At 57.9% G+C, this 25,348-nt stretch overlaps 2 protein-coding genes across 4 annotated transcripts; both read left to right on the top strand.

Annotated features, from left to right (window-relative positions):
- The first annotated feature begins 13 nt into the window (after nt 1–13).
- On the top strand, nt 14–14,459 carry ENO2 (enolase 2). Of its 2 annotated transcripts, XR_006336601.1 has the most exons (13): nt 14–228; nt 1,367–1,466; nt 1,965–2,060; nt 2,192–2,250; nt 2,545–2,614; nt 3,050–3,183; nt 3,406–3,628; nt 4,478–4,675; nt 6,267–6,468; nt 6,730–6,838; nt 6,996–7,054; nt 7,346–7,724; nt 14,447–14,459. XR_006336601.1 is itself a non-coding variant. In XM_043880924.1 (12 exons), exons 1-12 carry the CDS (start codon nt 55–57, stop codon nt 7,413–7,415), a joined length of 1,494 nt encoding a protein of 497 aa, XP_043736859.1. In that variant the 5' UTR covers nt 14–54; the 3' UTR covers nt 7,416–8,209. The 2 variants fall into 2 exon arrangements, 1 of the variants encoding a protein (XP_043736859.1); XM_043880924.1 differs by lacking the exon at nt 14,447–14,459 and having other exon boundaries at nt 7,346–8,209.
- On the top strand, nt 12,397–25,307 carry ATN1 (atrophin 1). Of its 2 annotated transcripts, none has more exons than XM_043880922.1 (10): nt 12,397–13,104; nt 18,040–18,228; nt 18,482–18,619; nt 18,764–18,877; nt 19,578–21,568; nt 21,734–21,956; nt 22,334–23,030; nt 23,910–24,053; nt 24,365–24,545; nt 24,722–25,307. In XM_043880922.1, the coding sequence occupies exons 2-10, from the start codon at nt 18,202–18,204 to the stop codon at nt 24,753–24,755; spliced, it is 3,549 nt and encodes a 1,182-aa protein (XP_043736857.1). In that variant the 5' UTR covers nt 12,397–13,104; nt 18,040–18,201; the 3' UTR covers nt 24,756–25,307. The 2 variants fall into 2 exon arrangements, with proteins under 2 accessions (XP_043736857.1, XP_043736858.1); XM_043880923.1 differs by having other exon boundaries at nt 12,398–13,104; nt 19,581–21,568; nt 24,722–24,899.
- Nucleotides 25,308–25,348: the final 41 nt, after the last annotated feature.

A 25,348-nucleotide genomic window follows, 5' to 3' on the forward strand; every position in this document is an offset into this window, starting at 1 on the left:
CTCCTGCGTGCGCCTCCGCCGGCGGCTCCTGACTCATCGGGGGCTCCGGGTCACATGCGCCCTCCCGGCCCTATCGGCGCCTCCCCCCGCCGCCCGCCGCCCGCCGCCGCCTGCCGCCCGCCGCCCGGGAGCAGCAGCCGCCTTCGCCACTCCCGCTCTCTCTGCGCCGCTGCCACCACCACTGCCAGCCCCGCCGCCACCGCCACCGGCTGGGTCCGCAGCCCCGAGGTGAAGCCCCTCCGGCCCCCTCCCCTCGCCGCTGCGCCCCCGCTTTCTCTCCCCGGGCCTCGCGCATCCCTCGCCCCGCCGCTCTGCGCACCTGCTCCACCACCCGCGCCTCCCCGGCACCTCCCTTCTCGGCCTCCCCGGGCCGCTGCTCTCGGTCTGAGGCCGTCGCCCCGTGGTCATTCGGGCGCCAGGCCTCTCCGCACCTGCGTGTGTCTGACTGCGCCTTTCTCTACCCTTGCGGGCCCCCTCCCTGTATCCCTCTGCCCCTCCGGTTCCGTCGAAGATAAGCGTTCGGGGTCTCCCGGGACTGTGCGTTTCTACCCTGGCACGTCCGTAGACGTGCATCGGGGAGATGTCTTCCCTCACCCTTTCTCAGCATCCCCAGACTTCCTCGAGACCACCGCGGCCCCTCCTCCCCTGCATCGCCCTCTCCCGTTACCGCGCCGCTCTCCGCCGCACGGGGAGGGGTGCTTGGAGCGGAGAGTCTGTCCAGGGCCCGAGGGAGGACCGGCCCAGCTTTGCCCCTCCCCACCGTCTCCCCTCCTTCTCCCTGCCCATGGCAACCCCGAAGACGGAGGATCCTCGCTCCGGACTCGTCTCCCATCTCTCGGGAAGAGGCGGGACACACATTTGGAGGGAGATTGGGACCTCGGAGTGGTGGGAGGGATGTTAGCTTGGGTGGGATGGGGGCTCTGGAGGAAAGGCCCCCCTCCGCTGCCCAGACGACCCGTGCTCTTCTTGACGCCAAAGGAGAAGTGCAAGCCTGGCGGCCGTACCACCCCTAGGAGAGCTGGGGGCACCCCTCCAGCCGGCGGCCGAACTGCTGAGGGGGCGAGGGAGTCACTGCCGCGCCCCTCCTCTCCTCCCTGCAGTGTCCTCCCATCTCGTCGTTTGATCGTACCCCGCCCCCCACTGCAGTGACCTCCCCTTCCTCACTGCATTGACCTTCTCCTCTCCCTACGGGCGGGGGGATCCCTTCTACGGCCGGCGACTGCACCCAGCTCCTCCCAACCCCCCACCCACTGCAGTAACCTCTTTCCTGTCGCTCCCAGCCTCCCAGCCTCTGGCCCCTCCCACTGATCTCAGGCTCCACCCCTCTAAGCCTCTTATCTTTCTCCTTCCTTCCCTGCCACCCAAGGAGATCCTAGGCATCATGTCCATAGAGAAAATTTGGGCCCGGGAGATCCTGGACTCCCGTGGGAATCCCACGGTGGAGGTGGATCTCCACACTGCCAAAGGTAATGGGCACCTTCCCACAGCCCCGGGGCTGGGTGTACCTACCGGCCTGGAATGGGAGGATTCCCAGTGGGGGTGCCCTGCTGGGCCAGGCTCAGGAGCCTGCAGTCGGGGAGTAGACCTTCCTTGTCCAGGGGTGCCGTGATAGGCCAGTCTCTGTGTGCTAGTTTAGTGTGTGTGCTCTGTGTGTGCGCACTGTGTGTGTGTGTGCACCGTGTGTGTGTACCGTGTGTGTGCACTGTGTGTGCTGCCTGCAAAGCTCCATTTCTCTGGTATCCTCCTTGTGTGTGTGGGACCTCAACTGGGTGGATGAGGAGGCCACCGCTTGTGTATCTGCTGCCTTGTGTGTGTGTGTGTGTGTGTGTGTGTGTGTGTATGTGTGTGAAGCAGTGTGGGGAGCAAGCTGGATGTGCCACAGGAGTGCAGAGCTGCAAGGCTGAAGGAATCCCGGGTCCCTGTGCTATCCTCTCCATTCTCTTTCCGCGGCCTTCCCCTCCCAGGTCTTTTCCGGGCTGCGGTGCCCAGTGGAGCTTCCACCGGTATCTACGAGGCCCTGGAGCTAAGGGATGGGGACAAACAGCGTTACTTGGGCAAAGGTGAGGCCTTTTGTCTTTTCCGGGTTCCCTGTCCCTCCGCTGGGGGGAGGGACATGCCCATCCCCAGCCCTCTTCCTGCATGCCTTCCCCTACCTGGTCCCTCCTGGCCTGACCTCTCCGCCTCTCCCCAGGTGTCCTGAAGGCGGTGGAACACATCAACACCACCATTGCCCCGGCCCTCATCAGCTCAGTGAGGCCTGCTCTTTGCTGGGGGTGGGGACAGGGTCCTGGAGGGAGCCCTGGATTAGGGGAGGGGGAAGAGGAGGGAGAAAGGGCCACCTCTGGGGAGTCATGGTTACTGAGGGAAGGGGGCCCCGTTGTTACGGGGGCTGAGTCCCCTAATTCAGACAGGCCACTATCAGAGGAACCTGGGGGAACCCTGGTGGACGTGAGCCTGTGTGTGGATGGGGGAGGGGTGCCTGTCTTAGGTGTCTTAAGGTCCAGCCTCCATCCCGGCTCCCGGTGATGGGGCCTCTGCTATCAGGGTGTGTCTGTGGTGGAGCAAGAGAAGCTGGACAACCTGATGTTGGACTTGGATGGGACTGAGAACAAGTGTAAGCAGGGGCTGGGAGACAGTGGGCGTGTGGGGGGCCGGGGGCGGGGCACGTGGAACAGACTGAGAAATGAAGGAAGGAAGGACAGCTGAGGACTAGCCCTTCTCGTAGCCTCCTCCAGTGGGAGGGAGTGACATGAGACAGAAGGGAGAACTCTGCAGCATAAGGAGGGGGGAGTTGGTGGCAGAGAGTCTGTGGTCTCAGGGATGTTTGCAAGAAGTGAAGCTCACTGCCCTTTCTGATCACACCCCGCCCCCTGCTATTTGCAGGATAGGATGGATGAGGTGTTGCTGGATTGGGGGGGGTCACACGTGTAAAGTGTTTAGGTGACATCGTTAGCCTTCAATAAATGCCAGCTATTAAAAAAAAAAATAGGTGAGGGCTGGAAGGGGAAGAGGACATGTTTGATCAGTGCCTTCCTCTATAATCTCTCAGCCAAGTTTGGGGCCAATGCCATCCTGGGTGTGTCCCTGGCCGTGTGTAAGGCAGGGGCTGCCGAGCAGGAACTGCCTCTTTACCGACACATTGCCCAGCTGGCCGGGAACTCAGACCTCATCCTGCCTGTGCCGGTGAGCACCGTGCCTCTTCCAGGGGTGGGTGGGGAGGAAGCATGAAGCCTTGGGAGACTGATGGGAGAAGAGTGATTGGGGCAGCTCTAGGGAGAGGACAGGGGCCATGGGATGGAGGGTTCTGAGTCTGGAAGCTGGGGGAAGTTTGGGCCCTTGGTTGGCACTCCTGGGGGTGGAGAGGGAAGAGCTCTGTGACTTTTTCTGTCCTCCCGTGGCTCCCAGGCCTTCAATGTGATCAACGGTGGCTCTCACGCTGGGAACAAGCTGGCCATGCAGGAGTTCATGATCCTCCCGGTGGGGGCCGAGAGCTTCCGGGATGCCATGCGACTTGGGGCGGAGGTCTACCACACACTCAAGGGCGTCATCAAGGACAAATACGGCAAGGATGCCACCAACGTGGGGGATGAAGGTGGCTTTGCCCCCAACATCCTGGAGAACAGTGAGGGTGAGACCAAGACCCTACTTCCAGCTCGGTCTTGCTCCATTCCGGGACATCAGGAAGGGCCACATGCTTCACTGGGTCCCCAGGAGGCTGCGTGAGTGTCCTTGAGCTACGAGGTCCCAGTCCTCGGAGTGGGTACCAGAGGGCCTCACAAATTCATGTGCAGGCCTAAGAGGACCACCTTTACCTGTCCAGCCAGATGTGTCAGTATCTGCAAGTTCCCACGGAGCCCTAAAGGATTTGGGGAGGTGGTCCACGTGACCCGTGGGATCCATTCTCACCATGGATTCTAGTTTGATGAGATACCCCGAACTCTAAATCTATCCCATCTCCACCCCAACCTCTTAGGCCTCTAGGATCCCTAATTTTTTTCCCTGCCCTGGCAGAAACCTTAGCGTGAAGAGAAACTATACAGGCAGGTAGTGGCTGAGAGTTAACTTTTGGGGGCCAAATTGCCTGGATGTGAACTTTGACTTGAAGAGTTACTGGCTGGTGATCTTGCTCACTGAACAGTCTCTGTGCTTGTCTTTCTTATCTGTAAAACAAGAATAACAACAGTGTCTACCTCTTAGCATTATTGTGAGGATTAAGTTAGATCATAGGTGTAAAGTGCTGAGGTGACATAGTTAGCCCTCAATAAATGAAAACAACAAACTGTTATTAACAGAATTCCATTCCCCTGCCTTCCTCGAAGGTGGCCTGCTTATCGCAGTCCTGGGAATAACCCCAAAACAACCTTAAGCAGAACTCTCCCCAGCAACAGCCCTCCACCTCTGCTCTGAATTACTTTCTTCCTCTCATTCCTCCTTGGCCACCCTTCCTGCTGATGACCTCACTGTATTCCATCCCCAGCCTTGGAACTGGTGAAGGAAGCCATTGACAAGGCTGGCTACACAGAGAAGATTGTCATTGGCATGGATGTTGCCGCCTCGGAGTTTTACCGCGATGGCAAATATGACTTGGATTTCAAGTCTCCCGCTGATCCTTCCCGATACATCACCGGGGACCAGCTGGGGGCCCTCTACCAGGACTTTGTCAGGGACTATCCTGGTGAGAGCAAGGGCTGTGGCCGGGGGAGGGCAGGCGGCAGGCGGGGGTGTCTTGGGGGCAACTCTGGACCTGGTGAATGCTGACCCAGATGCTAGGTAGAGATGTCCTGAGAAGTGCCTGAGAACCAGGGATGGGGTGAAGGGGTCTCCTGCAGAGGCTGGGCTTTGGGTGTCCTGTGAATGGGCAGGAACCCGTGATGAATCTGTTCCAACTGCTTTGGATCCTGATTAAGGTCACCATCTCTGAAGCTGCTGGGGTCATGGGGCGGGTTTGGAAGGACCGGGGCACAGTAAGGCTTCCCTGGTGGCTCAGTCGGTAAAGAATCTGCCTGCAATGTGGGAGACCTGGGTCCGATCCCTGGATTGGGAAGATCCCCTGGAGGAGAACGTGGCCACCCACCCCAGTATTCTTGCGTGGAGAATTCCAGGGACAGAGGAACCTGGGGGGCTGCAGTCCTTGGGGTCACAAAGAGTCGGATACGACTGAGCAACTAAACACAGCACAGCAGAGGCGCGGTGAGAGGCTAAGACTGGAAGCATCGCAGTTCAGGGTGTTCAGTTGATAAACCGGATGCTGGGGAATTCCCTGGTGGCCCAGTGGTTAGGGCTCTGTGCTTTCACTACCTAGGGCACGGGTTCAACCCCTGGTTCAGGAACTAAGATCCCACAAGTCACCAGCTCAGCAAAAAAAAAAAGAAAGAAAACAAAACTGATGCTGAACGGGGCTGGGCTGTTGTATGGGTGAGGAGGAGCTGAAGTACCTTTCGCAGGCCTCCCAGTGACTCTTATCCCTGGAATGGAAGCAGTTGGTTTCCATTTCCTGAGACACAGCAAGAGAAAATAGGCATAAACTGCAGAATGAAAGGTTTCCAATAGCCATGAGGAGGGTTTCCTGGTAGAAAATAGGAAAATGCAAAGAAAGGTTGTGAGAAAGTTTCTGAACCCTTGTTTTCTTTGAAAGGTTTTGTGAAAAAATCAAGATAAGAATGAGTCAGGGGGAACTTCCCTAGTGATCCAGTGGCTAAGACGAGGTGTTCCCAATGCAGGGGGCCCAACCAAGACCTAGCGCAGCCAAATGAATAAAAAATAAATGTAAATGAAATATTAAGGGGTGGGATGGGGAGGAAGGTGGGAGGGAGGTTCAAGAGGGAGGGGGCGTAGGTATACCTATGGCTGATTCATGTTGATGTTTGGCAGAAACCAATACAATATTATAGAGCAGTGTGTATTAGTCCTTCAGTTGTGTCGAACTCTGTGACCCCATGAACTGCAGCCCGCCAGGCTCCTCCATGTAATTCTCCAGCAAGAATACTGGAGTGGGTGCCATTTCCTTCTCCAGGGGATCTTCCTGACCCAGGGATGGAGCCTGGGTCTTCTGCATTGCAGGCAGATTCTTCATTGTTTGAGCTATCCTTCAATTAAAAATAAATAAATTTAATTATAAAAAATATTAAATAAAAAGAATGGGTCAGGGGAGGCTTATATCAGAGGGGAGGAGGCTGAATTGGCCAGGGAATCTGATCTGTCCATGCAAGGACTCTAAGCGGGGCGTTCTCGCCTGATGCAGAGCCCCCTCACCGTTCTCCCAACAGTGGTCTCCATTGAGGACCCCTTTGACCAGGACGATTGGGCCGCCTGGTCCAAGTTCACAGCCAACGTGGGGATCCAGATTGTGGGTGATGACCTGACAGTGACCAACCCCAAGCGAATCGAGCGGGCGGTGGAGGAGAAGGCCTGCAACTGTCTGCTGCTGAAGGTCAACCAGATCGGTTCGGTCACTGAAGCCATCCAAGCGTGAGTGCCTCTGGGCCCTCCCCCACTCAACCCGTTTCTGCAGGACGCCTCCTGCCAGTGCCCCAGCCCAGCCTTGCCCACAAGTGCAGAAGGAGGCAGGGAGCCCCGAGTCACCTTCATGGCTCTCCTGGTTCTCCTCCCTCCATGCCCCCCGATTCTCTTTCCCCCTCCTGGACAGCTTCCCTCCAGGTGTTTCTTGATCAATGTCAGGGCTGGGGAGAGCATGTGGGCTGGGCTTCACTGCTGCTGCACCAAATGCAGGTGCAAGCTGGCCCAGGAGAACGGCTGGGGGGTCATGGTGAGTCACCGCTCCGGAGAGACTGAGGACACGTTCATCGCTGACCTGGTGGTGGGGCTGTGCACAGGCCAGGTGAGCCCAGGGAGCCCGTTGTGCAATTGGGGGGTTCTAGGCTCAGGTCGCTCTCCTTCCAGGTGTTTGTGGGCATCATGGCAATTTCGAGGGAGTGTAAGTTCTTCATGGGGTGAAAGGGTGGCCACTGAGCTGTTTGTCTTTTGGGATATTTCAGATCAAGACTGGCGCCCCGTGCCGTTCTGAGCGTCTGGCTAAGTACAACCAGCTCATGAGGTAAGGGAGCCCAGGGAATGGAAACCCAGGGCTCCAAGGGTTACAAGCTATGTGTGTCCACCATTTTGTCTCCAGTGCCCAGGGCCTGGAGGACAGTAGATATCCAGAAAGTATTTAGTTTTGAATGATGGCCTGATTGATGACCCATGGAAAGCCAGGGAATGCCCTCACTCAGGCCAGGCCCCAGGAGCACGTGGTGCAAGGGGCTTGGAGGATGTAGTGGGGGAACTCCTGGGAAGAGAAGCAGGGTCCTTCTGCTTGGCCGTTTCCTTTCTGACTCGTCTCTCTCAGAATCGAAGAAGAACTAGGGGATGAAGCTCGCTTCGCGGGACATAACTTCCGCAACCCCAGTGTGCTGTGAGTTCCTCCCTGCCTGGAGACCTGGAACCCCCTCACTCCGTCCTCTTCCTGGATCCTCTTCTTTCCGGTCCTGCTCGAAATTTCCACCCTGACACCGGCTCACCCTCCGCGCTGCGCCTTGGCTGGTCTAGCCTTGCCGTCTCTGCGCTCCCACCCTCTGGGTTCCGCGCTCTCCGCTTCTCCCTCCTTCCTCTTCTCTGTCCTTGAAAACTGGCCATGGACTGAGGACCGTAAGGGCATCCGCAGAAGACCCATTGGGGTCCCTGTGGAGCGTCTGGGTTGGTTGTCGAGGTGTGTAGAGGGGCCGTGTGTGCTTTGCGCTGAGTCCACGTGTTTCCAGGCTGCATATGAAGCAGGAACTGGGCAGTGCTGAGTGTGAGTACTGGGGAGGGCTGGCTGCCTGCTCAGGCCTGGTCTAAGGCTCCACTGTATTATTTATTCATTTATTTATTTTTCATTCATCTTGTTAATCAATCACTTCGCCATTACTCCGGGGCCTGAAAACTGGCCTGACTGGAGTGGGGACCATGTGTCTGTATTTCACGTGACTGTAGGTTCTGAGATGGCCTGGGGTGGGGGTCCTGCTGGAACTGGAAGGGCAGCAGAAAGGGGCCTCAGTGACGGCTCCTGGGCCAGAGGTGGGGCTGTGCGCCTGGGGACTTGTCCCCTGTCCCTCTCCCCCCAGCCCTAGCTTCCCCGTTCTTCCTCCAGCTGCACCCGTGCCATGTTTCACAGCTGCCAGCACCTCTGTGGCGCTGAAATGAACACTTCCATTAAAGTCTGAGTCACCGTGCATTCCTGTGTCTGAGGAGTCTTACTCTAGTCTACATGCGGGGAGAGAAGATGGAGCTCCTAGAAGTGGGGAAAACTGGATAGCAAAGATGACAGGTGGGCTTCCCTGGTGGTTCAGTAGTAAAGAATCCACCTGCCAATGAAGGAGACACGGGTTTGATCCTTGATCCGGGAAGATGCCACATGCCACAGAGCAACTAAGCCCAGTGTACCACAACTACTGAGCCTGTGCTCGAGAACCTGGGAACCGAAACTATTGAAGCTTGCACGCCTCCCTAGAGCCTGTGCTCTGCAACAAGGGAAGCCCACACACCACAAGCAGAGAGTAGCCCCCCAAAAGCCCAAGCAGCAATGAAGACTCAGCACAGCCAACAAAAAAAAAAAAGAAAAAAAAAGCTGGGGAGGGCACAGAAAGAGGAAGCAATCCAACAAATAAGGTCAGGAGGATGGCACTGCCTACACTTCCCTGGCCAGGTGGGGAGCTTGTTGGCCTGCCTTCCCCCTCTCCCCTCCCCGGCGGGGGAGGGGGTGGGTGGGGGAGGAATTAAGATTTTTAGCCTGGGGTCCAAGAATTCATAAAAGTATCAAAAACATTGTGTGTGTGTGCATTTTTGGAGAATGGGATCCAAAGTGTCTGCAGATTCACCAAGGCCCTTGATCAGAGAAGTGATGGAGCTGGTACTGGAACTGCTCTGGTGTACAGGTCCTCTCCCAGATTGAGTCTTGGAGCTCCTGGGATGGGCCAGCACTGTCTGGGCAGTGCCCCCTGCAAGCTGCAGAGGCCTGAGGACATGTAACTTCCAGTAAACTGGAAATTCAGGACCTGAGGTGATCAACAGGCCCCTGGCTGGGTGAGCCTGCGAGCAGGGGGCCAGTGTGTGACTGGAGACCATCACACTTGGGCTCCAGCAGAGCCCCAGAACTGAGACAGGAACGCAGGAAATACCTGGGGGTAGGGGGAGGATGAGCCCCCTCTTTCTATTTTGGTGCCTAAGTGGTGTCTGATTCAGTAACCCCATGGACTGTAGCCTGCCAGGCTCCTCTGTCTGTGGGATTTTGCAGGCAAGAATACTGGAATGGGTTGCCATGCCCTCCTCCAGGGGATCTTCCCAACCCAGGGATTGAACCCACATCCCCTGAATTGGCAGGCAGATTTTTTTTTTTTTTTTTTTTTTAATCACTGAGCCACCGTCTAGGGCTCAGCTACCTGGCCCGAGTGGTGGGGAGCTGCGGCCACTAGAGGGAGCCAAGGCTCTGCAGGAGGCCGACAGCTCCGGCGCCAGAGCCAGGGTGGGAGGAACCGCTAGGCTGCTCCCTCCGTGGGCCTCCTGCTCAGCTTCTACTCTGAGTTCTGGTACCGGGCCCCCTCTGCCATTCTGCCCAGCTCCAGGACTGGAAGAGGATTCCAGCTCTGTATGGGCAAGACCCGTTTCTCTGTTTTCTTTCCCGTATCGCTGACAACTTAGCCCTTTTCAGTCAAAGGGCGAGGTTTCTCGCCCCAACCTCTGTGCCTCTTCGTTCCAGCGCGGGCATCTCAGCTTTCCCTGCTCCTGTGTCTCCTGGCGCCCCTTTTTGTTTCCTTTGGGGCACCCCGCGGTTTACTCTGGGGTCCATTATACGCACCTTTCTTCAGTAACTCCTAGGCTGACTCCTGGCCGGAGCCATGTTTCCCAACCTCTGCCCTCTTTCCTCGATGGGTCACTTTGTCATGCACCCCCGCAAAAAAAGAACCCTCAGGTACTGGGGTGGATTGAGTTACATCTCCCCCTCCCTGGGCCTCCCAGGCCCCTCTCTCCACTTTTCTTATGTGCTGTTGCCTGGAAACGGGTGGGTTGTGGGGAGCTGGGGTGACCAATGATGGTGGGGTGTGTGTGATGCTCCCTGAAGCTGAACTGAATCCGGTCCTCAGGTTGGGGAGGATCTGGAGGGGAGAGGCCCTGGCTTTTCTTTTCACTCTACTTTTCTTTTAGGCTCAGATATATCACCATCCAGGTCAGTGGTAAAGAATCTGCCTGCAATGCAGGAGACATGGGTTCCATCCCTGGGTTGGGAATATCCCCTGGAGAAGGAAATGGCAACCCACTCCAGTATTCTTGCCTGGAGAATCCCACAGACAGAGGAACCTGGAGAGCTACAGTCCATGGTGTCGCAGAGTCAGATACGACTTAGGGACGCAACAACAACATGTCACCATCCTAGCTGAGCCCTTAGTGGTTAAAAAAGGAGGCAGAAGGGCTTAGCCTGGAAGGGAGTTGAGAAGAGCCTGGGCCAGGGCCCAGTGGGGGACTGAGCTGGGCAGTGCAGAGAGAGAGGAAATGCAATGGGGAGGGGGGACCTCAGGGAGAGGAGGAGTCTTGGAGCAAAGTTGGGGGTGGGGAGAAGGAGCTGGGGTCCTTTCAGGGTGCAGTGGGCAGCGGGTGGGTGGGGTGGAGTTGTCTGGAAAACCCTGAGGGATAAGGTGGGCCTGGGGTAATAGAGTGAGTGCCAGCTGATTCAAGAGTCCGAAGAGTGGGAATTCATTCCTAGGCCAGGGAAGGCTTCCTGCTCAGGCTCCCGGTGCACGGAATCCATTTAGCACTTCTGGGTATTCCTAGAGCTTGGCTGAGCTGGGCCTGGGGAAAAGGAGGCAAAATCTACCAGTTGCTCCCTAACCAGTCTCCTTCCTTCTCTGGAGGCTGGGTGGTGGTGGGGATCCCACCTTCAGGGCCCACCCTCAGCCTCAAGCCGGCCTCTGGCACAACTACCCCATCCCCGCCCCAAATCTGGAGTGCTAGCGAGGGCTCCCAATCCCGACTCCAGCTCCAGCTCTTCCCGGTTCCCAGCCTGCCTCCCTCCCATTCTCTGGCCTTCCCAATCTCTGCTGCCAAAAATCACCCAGCGTCTTGGTGTCCTTTGTCCTGAGAGATGTAGCTGCTTGGCGTGGGGCAGGGAGAGAGCCCAGGAGACCCTGGGCGGGGGTGGGGGTGGGGGTGGGGTGGGGGGTGGACTGGGGGTGCTGGCCTCCTGGCTGAAGACTGGGAGTGGCTGGGGGCTGTCAGGGGCAGAGGCTGCCTGGAGAGAGTCTGTGGTGGAATGGTCTCCACTTTAGAATAATCGGGGCACTTGAGGTTGTCTCCACATGGAGCCTAGTCCCCACCCCACCTCCCCCCTCCCCCCCACCAACAAGTACCATGAGTGATGACTTCGGACAGATTTGAGATGGAAAATGGAGCGACCGCCAGCCAGAGGGCCTGGGGAGGGTGTCCCACTTCCATAAATGAACGTCTTCCCTGTGCCGGCCTGTCCTTCTCATTCCTATCGTTGCCTTCTCCTGCTTTTCCCTCCCGTGTCCACCAGCTTGTCCATGGACTTTTCCTCTCAGGGCCACCAAAGGCCTAGACTGCTCTTATATTTCCTCCTAACCGTCTTTACTCCCTCCCCCCCTTCTATCTCCCTTGTCTTGCCCAAAAAACTCTCCTCAGCTCTTTCAGAACCCGCCCCCACCCCCCAATCCAGCCATCCCAGTTTCCCACCTTCCTTTCCCACCCAGAACCCAGTCTCCCTTGGAATCTGCATCTAGCCCCACCTCCTTCATCCTTTCTTAAGGCTCCTCTAGTTTTCCTTCTTTCTCCACAGGACATCGCTAGACTTGTCACTCCCCCAAATTCTTATGTTCTCTGTTCTTTCCCCAACACCCATCACCCCCAGACGCTTCACTCTTCCAGAAACCCATCCTCTCGAATATGTCTCCATCTTGTCAATTTCTTCCCCTCCTTAGGACCCCAAACTTCATCCCATTCTCTCACAACTGCCCCCCCCTAACAAACCTCTTCCGCTATGTGTCTGTCACAGACGCCGTCACCCCAAGCTTCTTTCCCCTGGTCACATCTCATTGCCCCCAAGAAGCTCCATCCCTCCAACCTCACCCCATCCCCGCGGCTTTGCTACACACCCACAGCCTCCCCCCTCACCTCCGCCACACACCCCTAGGCCCCCCAAACTTCTCCAGCCTCCCCCATAACGGCCCGCGCCCCCCGCCCCCACCTAGCCCTCTCCAGCGCCAGGCCCGCGGGCTCCCCGCATTCCGCCTCGGCGCACCCCTCCCCGCGCCCCGGGCCCCTCGGCCTCGGTCTCGGCCAGCTCGCGCGGCGCCTCCCCCTCTCCGGATCCCCTCCCCCCTCGCCGCTCGCCTCGCGCTCCCTCCCTCGCGGCTCCCTCCCGGCCCCTCTCTCCTCCGTTCCTCCGCGCTCCCTCCTTCTCCCTCTTCCTCCCTTCTCCCATCCCCCTCTCCCAAGCTCCCTCCCTTCGCCGTCCGCTTTCCTGTGCGAGTCGCCGGACGCGCCGCCCAGCCCGCCCGCCCGCAGCCCCGCTTCGGGCAGGGGCCTGGGGCCGGGACCCGTTTCGGGGGTACCGGCGGCCTCGGGGAGGGGCCAGGAAGGGGCGAGAGAGACGACCGCCGGGCAGGGGCGGAGGCCGCGGGCGGAGGCCGCCTAAGGGGGTCGGGGATCGCGGCGGTGTGGGCTGCGCCGGGCGGGCGCGGGCGGTGGGCGGGAGGCGGCGGGTCGCAGCCGCGCGGAGAGCCGGCCGGGCCGCGGGGGCGGACGGCGGCGCGGCGGGGGCGGGTGGCGCGGCCCGGGCGTTCCGGGTGGCCGGGGGAGGCGGCGGGCCTGGGGAGGGGCCGAGCGAGAGCGGGGATCGGGATTTGCTCCGGAGGCCGGCGGGCGACTGGGGCCAGGTGGGGTAAGAGGGGGGATGGGGGCCGCCCTCCAGGGGGGTCGGGGCCGCCGCCGCCGCCGTCGCGGCGGCGACTGAAGCCGGGAAGAGGAGAGGGGGGCGGGGGAGCGGCCGCCGCCGCCCCCCGGAGGCGCCGGAGCCCCGAATCCGCTCGGAGCCAGCCAGCCGTCCCGAGCTACAACCAGGTAAGCCCTGCTGCCGCCTGGGCCTCGGGCCCGCCGGGGTTCTGGTCCGCGGCTCCCCACCCCCACCCTTCCCAGTTCCCCCTCCCGCAGCCGCCGCCGCCGCCTCCATTTGTTATTTTTCCGATCTGGTCCCCCACTGCGGGCAATGCCCGGCTTGAGGCTGGGGGCTCAAGGGGTGGGGCCGGCCCCCGAGGAGGGAAGGGGGTCGGGGCACTTGGAGGATCTGGAAGGTAGGGGGAGGTGGGAGGGTCTCAGGAGGAGGGCCAGTGGGGCAGGAGGGTAGGCAGGACCCCGAGACCCAAAGAGGAACCCCGAGGTGGGAGTTTGGCGGAGGAAAAACGGGGTGCCCGGGAGGGGGCTTTGGGCGAAGCCAAAAAGGAATGGAGAGATGGCAGCAAGGTGGAGCATGAGGACTCCAGGAGAAGCCCCGAAGGCTCAGAACCCGGGTGTCAGAGCCCGGGGTTCGGGGTGCCAGGTATAGAAGGGAGGTGGGAAATGGGGAAGGGGTGTGGTAGGTAGATGGAAAGGGTTTGTAGCTGACTGAGGGAGGAGATTGGAACCTGGGGGAAACGGGACTCGCTCCGAGAGGGCTGCCTTTGAGAAGAAAAACCCGGCGTATTCCCCGGGTGGAAGTGGGAAGGTGATGCCTTTGTGACTCAATTTTCTTTCCCCAACTCCGGGTCACCTCTGACCCTGTTTTTCCAATCCCAGGCGTAGGTACTTCTTGGAGAGGGGCATGCTGGGGCCCAGTAGTGTAGTTCCTCCTCCAAGTGATGAGGAAGACAGAACCCCTGGAGGGAAACTTAGGGGGAAACGGTTTCTGGGAGGGTGGACTGGAGCAAACTGGGCAATCTTACAGGCACTCCAAACAAGTTGTGACCCCCACCCACAAATCCCCAGAGCACCCACTGCCCCTCTAGCTGTGGTTTCTTTAAGAGGGGGTGGATCTTCATTACTGTTTTGTGCTCAAAGATTTCCCTTTGTGCACGCACTTATCTCTACTGGGGTAGGTACTCTTTAAGCTCCCTTCCCTGAGGGTGCCATAGGAGGACAGGAGTTGCTTTGGCAACTGTAGGGGGAGTGGCTGACAGATGGACCCCTGGGATGGACTCTTGAGGGGCAGGGTCTGCCATTTTCTTGCCATGGCAATGATCCAGTGGGATGTCCAAGAGATGGGGGCTCAGAATCTTGATGGGGGCCTCAGCCTTTCACTGTGTCCTTGGGACTCTTGGCTGAGTTCTGGAGGATGTTTCTGATGCTGCTGGTGGAGAGGAGGTTCCTCGGAGCCTCCACCCAGCTCCATCCAGCTGTCTTTGGGAACAAGTAGACATATTCCTTGCAGGTCATGTGTGTTTCTTCAAGTCCTTCCCCTTAGGCATGGTGGGAGGATAGAAATGCTCCTGATCCTTGGCAGTTCATTATTAGAGACTTTAAAAAAATGTTATTAATTTTATTTTTGGCTGCTCTGGGTCTTCTTTGTGGCGTGCGGGCTCTTTTTCCTGTACACGGGCTTTCTTGAGTTTCAGGGTGCCCGCTTCTCATTCTTGCTGGCTTCTCTTGTTGTGGAGCATGGGCTCTAGGGTGCTCAGGCTCAGTAGTTGTGGCATACGAAGCTTTGTTGCCTCATATGAAGTTTAGTTGCCCCGCAACATGTGGGATCTTAGTTCCTGGATCAGGGATCAAACCTGTGTCCTCTGCATTGGCAGGCAGATTCTTAACCACTGGACCACCAGGCAAGTCCCAGGGCTTTTTGTTTACAGTAATCTTTTTGCTTCTTTGTGCAGATTTTCTCCCTTTTCTTAAACTTGAGTCTTCCTTCCCAGGTATCCCTTTTCCTTTTCCCCAGACTGTCTCCATGGTGACCCTTTCCCTCAGCCAGCCTTCGACCTTCTATTTCTCCCACCTTGTAAGCATGGCTAGGCCCTCCATGCCCATCCCAGATGACAGTGGCCCAGGGGAGAGGGCTGTGTATCAGCTGGTGTGGTGGGCTTCAGGACCAGAGCCAGGAGACCTGGTTCCTGGCCTAGTCCTGGCTGCACCTCTGAGTAACTGTGACCTTGGGCAAGTCACTTCTCTTTCTTTGAGCCTTGGCCTCACTGACTAAGGGTCACAGATAAGATGGTATCTGAGGTCCCAGTGACAACTGTAGATCCTGAAGCTTAGGCCCTACCTTGTTATCTGCTGGTCTGGGCTGCACTGTTATCTAGGACTGGTTTGTTAGTCTGGAAGTTCTGGAACAATGGTGGGGGCTGGGCCTACGTTCCTGAAATTTACCCTGCAAGCCCATCCTAGAAAGCCTTGTGCCTCGAGTGTATTCCTTCTGATCTCTATTACATTTCTCCCTTAATTTCTTTTCCTGTTCTTACTCTTTTCCCTTATTTTTCATGTTTCCACCTCCCCAGTCTGGCCTTTATAATTTTACTTTTGCAGTAAAGTGCTTGAAGGTGAAGGTGCTTATTTTTTGCAGACACACAGTAAGTGCTTTATAAATTGGAATTACAGTGACGGACTACTAGAGCAGGAAGGAGGGTAGTTAGCTTAGCTTGTAGGTGCTAAAACAGGCTCCTGGATCAGGAATGTATGTATAACCCAACCCTATCTCCTCCTTTCTCCTGCCACTCCTGCTCCCCAGGGTCACCTACCCTTTTATGACTGCTTTTCTTCTTCAGAGCTACCCATTGCTAATTTTATCAGATTTCAACTGATTAAAAGTTGAGGTGGGGGAGGGGCACACTGGGCTTGCTCTGTTCTTCAGGTACATCCATTCCTGCCTTTCCCTGACTCACCTACCGTGAAGATGGTTCTGTGATAGGAAGACAAGTACCCTCCTTTACAGGGGCTGCCAAAAGACACACCAGTCACTATCACCTCTCTTGTGCTTTCCTTAAGATTGTTTCCCCCTTTTGTTATGTTGGGTTTTGTTCTTTGGGTTTTGGTGGGGGTGGGTTGACAATATTAGAAAACCAATTTACACAGCAGCTCAAAAATGTGGTAATAGTTGTAGTGGAAGAGAAATGGCTGGCAGACTGGGCAGAGCATCAGTTGTAAGCTCAGACCTGGGCTTCGACCCAGCTATTTTGTGACTTTAAGTAGATTTTTAGTAAGTTTCCTGGAAAAGTTAGGCTCGCCCCTCACTGCATGCCTCATGAGAGTTCAGTGGAGGTGAGTGAGAAGGTGAGTGAGAAGGAATTACTTTCCCAAGGTATTCCTTGGGAAAATATGCTATAGAATGCAGAAATGCTGTTTCCATAGCCAGGGCTTTCAGCTCAGAGTAGGTGGCTAAGCTTGGTCTGTTCCCACCAAGGCCAGCAGCACTTCATTCGAGACCTGCTAAAGTCAGTGGGTTTAAAGGTCAGTAGCAAAAAGAGATCAGAACACCCATATGTACAGGACATTGCGAGGGATATAGAAAGGAAGAAAACAGTAAGAAGATAGTATTTTGTGGACTTCCTTGGTGGTCTGGTGGTTAAGAATTTGCCTGCCAATGCAGAGGACACGGGTTCAACCCCTGGTCCGGGAAGATCTCCCGTGCCGTGGAGCAACTAGACCTGTGAACCACAACTATTGAGCCTCTGCTCCACAACAAGAGAAGCCAATGTGACAAGAAGCCGGGGCCCAAAAACCCTCCTGCAGCAACCAAAAATAAATAAAAAGAAGATAGTATTTTTGCTCTCAAAAGATCTTATGGTAAGTAACATGGAGAGATGTGACACTTAGCAGGAAACACAAGTGTAAATGAAAATTGCTGACTATGTAGATAGGGATATATAAGGAAACATATCGATGTATATAGATTGGCTATGAGGAGCTGGGAGCCCCTGTCTAAACCAGATGGGAGGACAGGCTTACTTATGTATAAACTCGGAATGTTTGCTCAGTGATCTCCACGGATTTGGTTGGTAAAGTGAAAGCTCTGAGTTTTCCTCCAGCCTTAGGGGACCCAAGCACTAGAGCAGGGGTCTTATGAGACTCAGAACTGAAGTTCGGCACTTTGGGGACACCTCAGTTTGGCCTTCGCATTGGTAGGGCTGCGCGCCTTTGCACTGTTGAATGGGACATTGTTCTACAACCTACTCTAATGTGAAGAAAGATTCTTTTCATATCTCTGAGACTGATCTAGGCCTTCTGAGAATTCTCCTCACCAACTTCTGATGAGAGTATAGCTAAGTACTGAAAAAAAAGCATGCGCTTGGAAGTCAGGGGGATGGGGCTTGATTCTGGCAGTCTCTAGTTCCTCACTGTGTACTCATCGCGTGAAGTTGGGCAAGTCACAATCACAATCTTTGATCCTCAGTCTCCTCACCTATATAATGGGAATAATAAGACTACCTCCTTTATAGGGTTGGGCTTCCCTGGTAAAGAATCCACCTGCAATGTGGAGACCTGGGTTCGATCCCTGGATTGGGAAGATCCCCTGGAGAAGGGAATGGCTACCCACTCCAGTATTCTGGCCTGGAGAATTCCCTGGACTGTATAGTCCATGGGGCACAAAGAATTGGACACGACTGGGCGACTTTCACTTTCAGGGATGGTTATAAATATGAAATGAAATGGGGCTTTATGTCAACTAAGGGCTTGACATAAAGAAGGCACTCAATAAATCAGCTAATATTTCAGGTACACTTCTTTGTGCTCCTTTTGTAAGGCTCTGTGGAATTTCGTGTGCACATATATTTCCATGGGGGAAGTAGTGTGATCTCCTGAATCGGGGCACATAGAAACATCTGCGCTTTCTGCCTTCCCGAGAGATGAAGGGGATGACATTGCCAGCAGAGGTTCCCTCACTTACAGACAGCCCCCCATGGGAGCGGCCCATGGGCAAGTCAGCAGTGTGTCATGGCCGGGCTGCCCACTCAGCCCCTTGACAAGTGCAGTAGTACCTCGTTCAGACTCTGTTCTCCAGTTTGGAGACTTTGATGGTTCTTTTTCCAACAGGCTTCACTGCAGACAGACCCTGCAAGTTCCAGGTGCTGAAAACTTGGGAGAGCCTGCTTCTTGCTTCCCAGGCCGTAGCTGGGGGGACCTTAGGGTGAAGCAGAGAAGTTTCTGTATCCAGCTGCCCGGGCAGAGGAGAATGGGGTCTCCACAGCCTGAAGAATGAAGACACGACAGAATAAAGACTCAGTGAGTAGGAGCTAAAATGAGAGACACAGAAGACCACAGTCAGGGAAGATTCTGACCTGTCCCAGTGCTCCGCTCACCCCGGCCACCCTCCTCGACTCTTTCCTTCCTCCTTTCTTCTTCCCCCGACAGCCGAGCCTGGCTTTGAACCCCATCCTTCCGTGACAGCCACTGGAGGGGAATAGAAAGAAGGCACAGGATGAAATGAGGTATAATGTAGAAAACCGCATCATCTGCTCACTTCCTTCTCCTTCAGATGTCAATGAGGAGTGGACGGAAGAAAGAGGCCCCTGGGCCCCGGGAAGAGCTGAGACCGAGGGGCCGGGCCTCCCCTGGTGGGGTCAGCACGTCCAGCAGCGATGGCAAAGCCGAGAAGTCTAGGCAGACGGCCAAGGTATTCTGTCCCCATGTCCTGCCACAGGATGCCCAGGCACTGGGGCTGACGGTGTATGTTGTGTGTTGGGGGAGCTTCCTGTCTGGCCGAGGGCACTGGTGGAGCTCGGGAGTACAAGATAGGAGTTTTCTTTCTCTCTAACAGAAAGCCCGAGTAGAGGAAGCCTCCACCCCAAAGGTCAGCAAGCAGGGCCGGAGTGAAGAGATCTCAGAGAGCGAAAGTGAGGAGACCAACGCACCAAAAAAGACCAAAACTGAGGTGGGAGACCCTTGTTGCCATCATGACCATTTTCTTGACATTCTTTCACCCAAACTTTCTTTCACTCACAATTCTTACTTTGTCTGCAATATGAAAGAAAAGTCTTATCCGAATGCATATGAAACTGGCCTGTCTGGATGTCAGTCAGATCTTTAGGGCTCTGGCCAGTGTCAGGTGGACAGGCAGGGCCAAAGAGGAATGGGTAGAGGGTGGGGGATTCTAGCCTCTCCCTTTCTAGGGCCTGGTTTTCAGGCAGGGTCTGGGGAGGAGATCCAGGGTGAGAAGTCTCAGTAGGAGGAACGAGTAAGTCATAAAGAACATGCAGAAGTGGTCTTTTTAAGAACCAGTGGTTTCTGCGATGTTTAATTAGAAGGGTAGATGAGATGAGAGGATGGCAGATGGGCTGGTGGAAGATAAGGATTTGGGTTCAGCTGTGGAATGGGAGGAGATGCTAGAGATGGATGCCTGAGGAAGGAACTGGGTTTGCCCCAAGGGAACTTGGATGCCTGCTAGGGAGCAGCGGAGAGACTGTGAGGGTGGAGGATCCCCAGATGGCCGGGCGGTGGGCTTGAGCCAGAGTACTCTTCACATCGTGGTGCAGTGGTGTGCTGTGGATGGGAAATCATTCTGTGCCAGCGAGGCCCCAAATCCCGGGGAGGCAGGAAAAGCAAAGGCCGCCATGGCTCTCCCTCTTGTGCAGCAGGAGCTGCCCCGGCCCCAGTCTCCCTCTGATCTGGACAGTCTGGATGGGCGGAGCCTCAATGACGATGGCAGCAGCGACCCCAGGGACATCGACCAGGACAACCGGAGCACGTCTCCTAGCATCTACAGCCCTGGAAGTGTGGAGAATGACTCCGACTCATCTTCTGGCCTGTCCCAGGGCCCTGCCCGCCCCTATCATCCACCTCCACTCTTCCCTCCCTCCCCTCCACCGCCTGACAGCACCCCCCGACAGCCAGAGCCTGGCTTTGAACCCCACCCTTCTGTGACACCCACTGGATATCATGCTCCCATGGAGCCCCCCACATCTCGGATGTTCCAGGCTCCTCCAGGGGCTCCTCCCCCTCATCCACAGCTCTACCCTGGGGGCTCTGGTGGGGGGGTTTTGTCTGGACCCCCATTGGGTCCCAAGGGGGGTGGGGCTGCCTCTTCAGTGGGGGCCCCTAGTGGGGGTAAGCAGCACCCCCCACCCACCACCCCCATTTCAATATCAAGCTCTGGGGCTGGTAGTGCTCCCCCAACGAAGCCGCCTAACACTCCAGTCGGTGGTGGAAACCTACCATCTGCGCCACCACCAGCCTCCTTCCCCCACGTGACACCGAACCTGCCTCCCCCACCTGCCCTGCGACCCCTTAACAATGCATCAGCCTCTCCTCCTGGCCTGGGGGCCCAGCCACTACCTGGGCATCTCCCCTCCCCCCATGCCATGGGGCAGAGCATGGGTGGACTTCCTCCTGGCCCGGAGAAGGGCCCCACTCTTGCTCCTTCACCCCATCCTCTGCCCCCTGCGTCCTCCTCTTCAGCCCCTGCCCCCCCGATGAGGTATCCGTACTCATCCTCTACTAGCAGCTCTGCAGCAGCCGCCTCTTCTAGTTCTTCTGCCTCTGCCTCCCAGTACCCCGCTTCCCAGGCACTGCCCAGTTATCCCCACTCCTTCCCTCCCCCGACCAGTCTCTCTGTCTCCAATCAGCCCCCCAAGTATACGCAGCCTTCTCTCCCATCCCAGGCTGTGTGGAGCCAGGGTCCCCCCCCACCTCCTCCCTATGGCCGCCTCTTAGCCAACAGCAGTGCCCACCCAGGTCCCTTCCCTCCTTCAGCTGGAGGCCAGTCCACGGCCCACCCATCAGCCCCAACACATCACCACCACCACCAGCAACAGCAGCAGCAGCAGCAACCACCACCACCACATCACGGGGGCTCTGGGCCCCCTCCCCCTGGAGCATATCCTCACCCCCTGGAGAGCGGTGGTTCCCACCATGCACACCCGTATGCCATGTCTCCCTCCCTGGGGTCTCTGAGACCCTATCCACCAGGGCCAGCACACCTGCCCCCACCTCACAGTCAGGTTTCCTACAGCCAAGCAGGTCCCAACGGACCCCCAGCCTCCTCTTCTTCCAATTCCTCTTCCTCCTCTCAAGGGTCCTACCCGGGTTCACACCCTTCTCCTTCCCAGGGCCCCCCAGGGGCGCCCTACCCCTTCCCACCGGTGCCTCCGGTCACCACTTCCTCGGCCACACTTTCCACGGTCATTGCCACAGTAGCTTCCTCGCCAGCAGGCTACAAGACAGCCTCCCCACCTGGGCCCCCGCCTTATGGCAAGCGAGCTCCGTCCCCAGGGGCCTACAAGACAGCCACTCCACCTGGATACAAGCCGGGGTCGCCGCCCTCCTTCCGAACGGGGACCCCACCGGGCTACCGAGGCGCCTCGCCGCCCGCAGGCCCAGGGACCTTCAAGCCGGGCTCGCCCTCCGTGGGGCCCGGGCCGCTGCCGCCTGCGGGGCCCTCCAGCCTGTCATCCCTGCCTGCACCGCCTGCGGCTCCCGCCTCTGGGCCGCCCCTGAGCGCCACGCAGATCAAACAGGAGCCGGCCGAGGAATATGAGACCCCCGAGAGCCCGGTGCCCCCGGCCCGCAGCCCTTCGCCCCCTCCCAAGGTGGTAGATGTGCCCAGCCACGCCAGTCAGTCGGCCAGGTGAGCGCCGGGGCGGGGGTTGGGGGTGGCGGGCGAGGGATGGGCTCCGCGTTCGTTTGATGCTTTTCAAAGTACTCCAGGCCCCAAAATACTCCGGCGGCTCTCGGCCGCCTGTGGGGGTGCCGCTCGCAGGGGCTGAGCGCGCGCTACCTCGGCGCCTGGCAGGTTCAACAAACACCTGGACCGCGGCTTTAACTCGTGCGCGCGCAGCGACCTGTACTTCGTGCCGCTGGAGGGCTCCAAGCTGGCCAAGAAACGGGCCGACCTGGTAGAGAAGGTGCGGCGCGAGGCCGAGCAGCGCGCGCGCGAAGAAAAGGAGCGCGAGCGCGAGCGGGAACGCGAGAAGGAGCGCGAGCGCGAGAAGGAGCGCGAGCTGGAACGCAGCGTGGTGAGTGCGTCACTGCGCGCGCCGCCCGCCTCGGGGCCGCCCTCTACGCGACTCAGGATGGTTCGACGTGGGGGGGTGGTGGTGGGGAGGTGGCGTGCGCCACCTGTCGAACAGGAGGAGCCATGGCAACCCAGGAAATGGAGATCAGAGGATTCCAGCAGCAGGAATTGCATCCCTGGGCTGAAGAAAGGCAAGCTCAGGTCAGAGTACCCGTGGATCGTAGAAAGATCATCTCCGTAGGAAGAGAAGGGGCAGGGAAGTCCCTGGCAGGCCGAGTTACAGTAAGCTGAGGCTTTAGGCATTCAGATGCTGAGACAAATGAGCAGCTAAGGACCCGGACCTGCCTTGTTGACCCCGCGTCTCCCTGTGTCCCACAGAAGTTGGCTCAGGAGGGCCGTGCTCCAGTGGAGTGCCCATCTCTCGGCCCAGTGCCCCATCGCCCTCCATTTGAGCCGGGCAGTGCTGTGGCTACAGTGCCCCCTTACCTGGGCCCCGACACTCCAGCCCTGCGCACCCTCAGTGAATACGCCCGGCCCCACGTGATGTCTCCTGGCAATCGCAACCATCCATTCTACGTGCCCCTGGGGGCAGTGGACCCGGGGCTCCTGGGTTACAATGTCCCGGCCTTGTACAGCAGTGACCCAACAGCCCGGGAGAGGGAGCGGGAAGCCCGTGAACGAGACCTGCGTGACCGCCTCAAGCCTGGCTTTGAGGTGAAGCCCAGCGAGCTGGAGCCCCTACATGGGGTCCCTGGGCCAGGCCTGGATCCCTTCCCCCGGCACGGAGGCCTGGCTCTGCAGCCCGGCCCCCCGGGCTTGCACCCTTTCCCCTTCCATCCGAGCCTGGGGCCCCTGGAGAGAGAACGTCTAGCGCTGGCAGCTGGGCCCGCCCTGCGGCCTGACATGTCCTATGCGGAGCGTCTGGCGGCTGAGAGGCAGCACGCGGAAAGGGTGGCCGCCCTGGGCAATGACCCGCTGGCGCGGCTGCAGATGCTCAACGTGACCCCCCATCACCACCAGCACTCTCACATCCACTCTCACCTGCACCTCCACCAGCAGGATGCCATCCACGCAGGTGAGACTCCCTCGTCCTTGGCCAGGCCCTTTGGGATCCCTGTGCACCCTGGCAAGTCATTGGGCGCTTCTGTTGCTCAGGCCTGGACCTCCCACCCCACGTCTGGCCTGAGCCGGTCTCCTGAGATTGCTGCCCTGGTCTTTGCCTCCCCAGCCCTACTGCAGAGACCCTGCCCCACACCCCAGCCACATTCAGGTCTGCATCTCCCCCCACACCCCAGGTAGAAGCTGGAGGTGGAAACCTTTAAAGGAGTGCGACCTTCCTCCCCTCACAGCCTCTGTCCCTGAGCCCTTCTCATAACTATTTCCTTGCTCCTCTGGGTTCAGCTGTATTGTTTCTTGCCATCTTCTCCATTCAGGCAGAGGTGATTCATGTTCCTCTCCCAATCTATAGATCTGTGCCTTTCTAGAAAGAGCCCTGTGGCTCAGGTTGTGGGATCACAAGGGACAACGAGCTTTACTCACAATGAGTCTTTCCACCATTTTTCTAATTGTCAGAACACTGCCCCATTTAGCCTTACACTCACATTCATTCCAGGCTCCTTGTGTTCTCTCTTTTAAGTTCCTCCCTGTCTCATTTCCTAAACTTCCTTTTCTCTTCCATCTCCTCTCGGTAGTCCACTCCCTTCCTATTCCTCAGGTCCCTCTGAGAACTGGAATCTCCTGTCTTCTGCCATCCGTCACTCTGTCCCTCCTGCAGTAGGGTCTTGCCCTGTCCATCTCCTAGACCTCTAGCCCCTCCATTGTGCCTTTTTTGATTTGCTGGATCACCCTGTTTTGATCGTCCACCTCTCTTCCCAGGCATGGAGCCCTTCACCCAAATGCATGGTTTTCCCCAAACCTGCCTTCTGTTGACACCTTCCTCTTCTCTACCCTCCAGCCTCTGCCTCGGTGCACCCTCTCATTGACCCCCTGGCCTCAGGGTCTCACCTTACCCGGATCCCCTACCCAGCTGGGACCCTCCCCAACCCCCTTCTTCCTCACCCTCTGCACGAGAACGAAGTTCTTCGTCACCAGCTCTTTGGTAAGGATGGAGGTTGGGGGTGGGGACGGTTTCTCGAGAGAATGGAGGAAGTTAGGTGCTGGAATCAGTCTGACTGGGCTTGGGGAGAGATGAGGTGGCGGGAGGAACTGGGAATGGAAGCAGGATGGCTGAGGCCCTGGCTGAGAGGCACAGATGTTAAGGTCAGGCTCAGAGGCCTGGATCCTTACCACCTCTGGCAGCTTGCAGGACTGACTGTCACCTAAGTTGATTCGTGGTGGTTCCTCTGTATGTACAGTCTGGCCACCTGAGTACCTCATCAGTCACGTGGCCCCTGCCCTTCCTGCCCACAGCTGCTCCATACCGGGACCTGCCAGCCTCCCTCTCTGCCCCGATGTCGGCAGCTCACCAGCTGCAGGCCATGCACGCGCAGTCGGCTGAGTTGCAGCGCTTGGCACTGGAGCAGCAGCAGTGGCTGCATGCCCATCACCCGCTGCACAGCGTGCCGCTGCCCGCCCAGGAGGACTACTACAGGTACCACAGGGTGCCCGGGACCCGGCGGAGGGGACGCACCCCAGCCCGACAGGGGTGGGTGTGGCCCCCGTGGGAGGGGACCCATCGGCAGTGAGTGGGGCCGGTCAGGATGGACCTCAGTCTCTCCCCACCCCCACCCCCACCCCGACTCCCTGCTCTGCCTGCTCTCCCCCCAGTCATCTGAAGAAGGAAAGCGACAAGCCGCTGTAGGACCCGCCATCGAGAGAGCACCATGGCCCCTGCCTCTGGACCCAGGAGGCCTCTCTCCCCTCCTGCCACTCAGAGCCTCCCGGTGCGGCTCAGGCCCCAAGCAATCGGGCCTCTGGGCAGGAGGGAGGAAGGGACAGACGCAAGGCCGAGGAGGAAGGGACAGACGCAAGGCCGAGGCTCCTGTGGTGTGCGGAGGCGGGGAGGGGGCGGGTGGGGGCAGAAAGCGCACACTTATCTTGGACCGGGTCCCTCTCCCTTGGCCCCCGACTTTATTCCTCCCCCACGTCAACCCCCCCCACCCATGGCCGCTGCCCGCCCCCCACCCCTGGTGTGATTATTTCATCTGTTAGCTGTGGCTGTTTTGCGTAGCATCGTGTGCCGCCCCTGCCCCTCCCCAGCTGCCCCCCCCCCACCGTGTGCGCGCCCCACTGCGATGTACGCCCCTCCCCCCCACATTAATAATTTATATATATAAATATCTATATGACGCTCTTTAAAGAACATCCCAAACGAAACCAACCAAACAAAAACATCCTCACGACTCCCCAGGAAGATGTCTGTGGCTGTTTCTTTGTGGGCTGTGGGGCGTGGGT

This window comes from Cervus elaphus, chromosome 22 (assembly GCF_910594005.1).
Source record: "Cervus elaphus chromosome 22, mCerEla1.1, whole genome shotgun sequence".
NCBI classification, from domain to species: domain Eukaryota; kingdom Metazoa; phylum Chordata; class Mammalia; order Artiodactyla; family Cervidae; genus Cervus; species Cervus elaphus.

Bases quoted from the DNA above. Each gene is read 5' to 3' on its own strand.
- ENO2 (XM_043880924.1), top strand. From the start codon at position 55: ATGCGCCCTCCCGGCCCTATCGGCGCCTCCCCCCGCCGCCCGCCGCCC. The intron at 6,839-6,995 runs GTGAGCCCAGGG...GGGATATTTCAG, and splicing joins TGGGGCTGTGCACAGGCCAG to ATCAAGACTGGCGCCCCGTG. The intron at 7,055-7,345 runs GTAAGGGAGCCC...CGTCTCTCTCAG, and splicing joins AAGTACAACCAGCTCATGAG to AATCGAAGAAGAACTAGGGG.
- ATN1 (XM_043880922.1), top strand. From the start codon at position 18,202: ATGAAGACACGACAGAATAAAGACTCA. The intron at 18,229-18,481 runs GTGAGTAGGAGC...CTTCTCCTTCAG, and splicing joins CACGACAGAATAAAGACTCA to ATGTCAATGAGGAGTGGACG. The intron at 18,878-19,577 runs GTGGGAGACCCT...CCTCTTGTGCAG, and splicing joins CAAAAAAGACCAAAACTGAG to CAGGAGCTGCCCCGGCCCCA.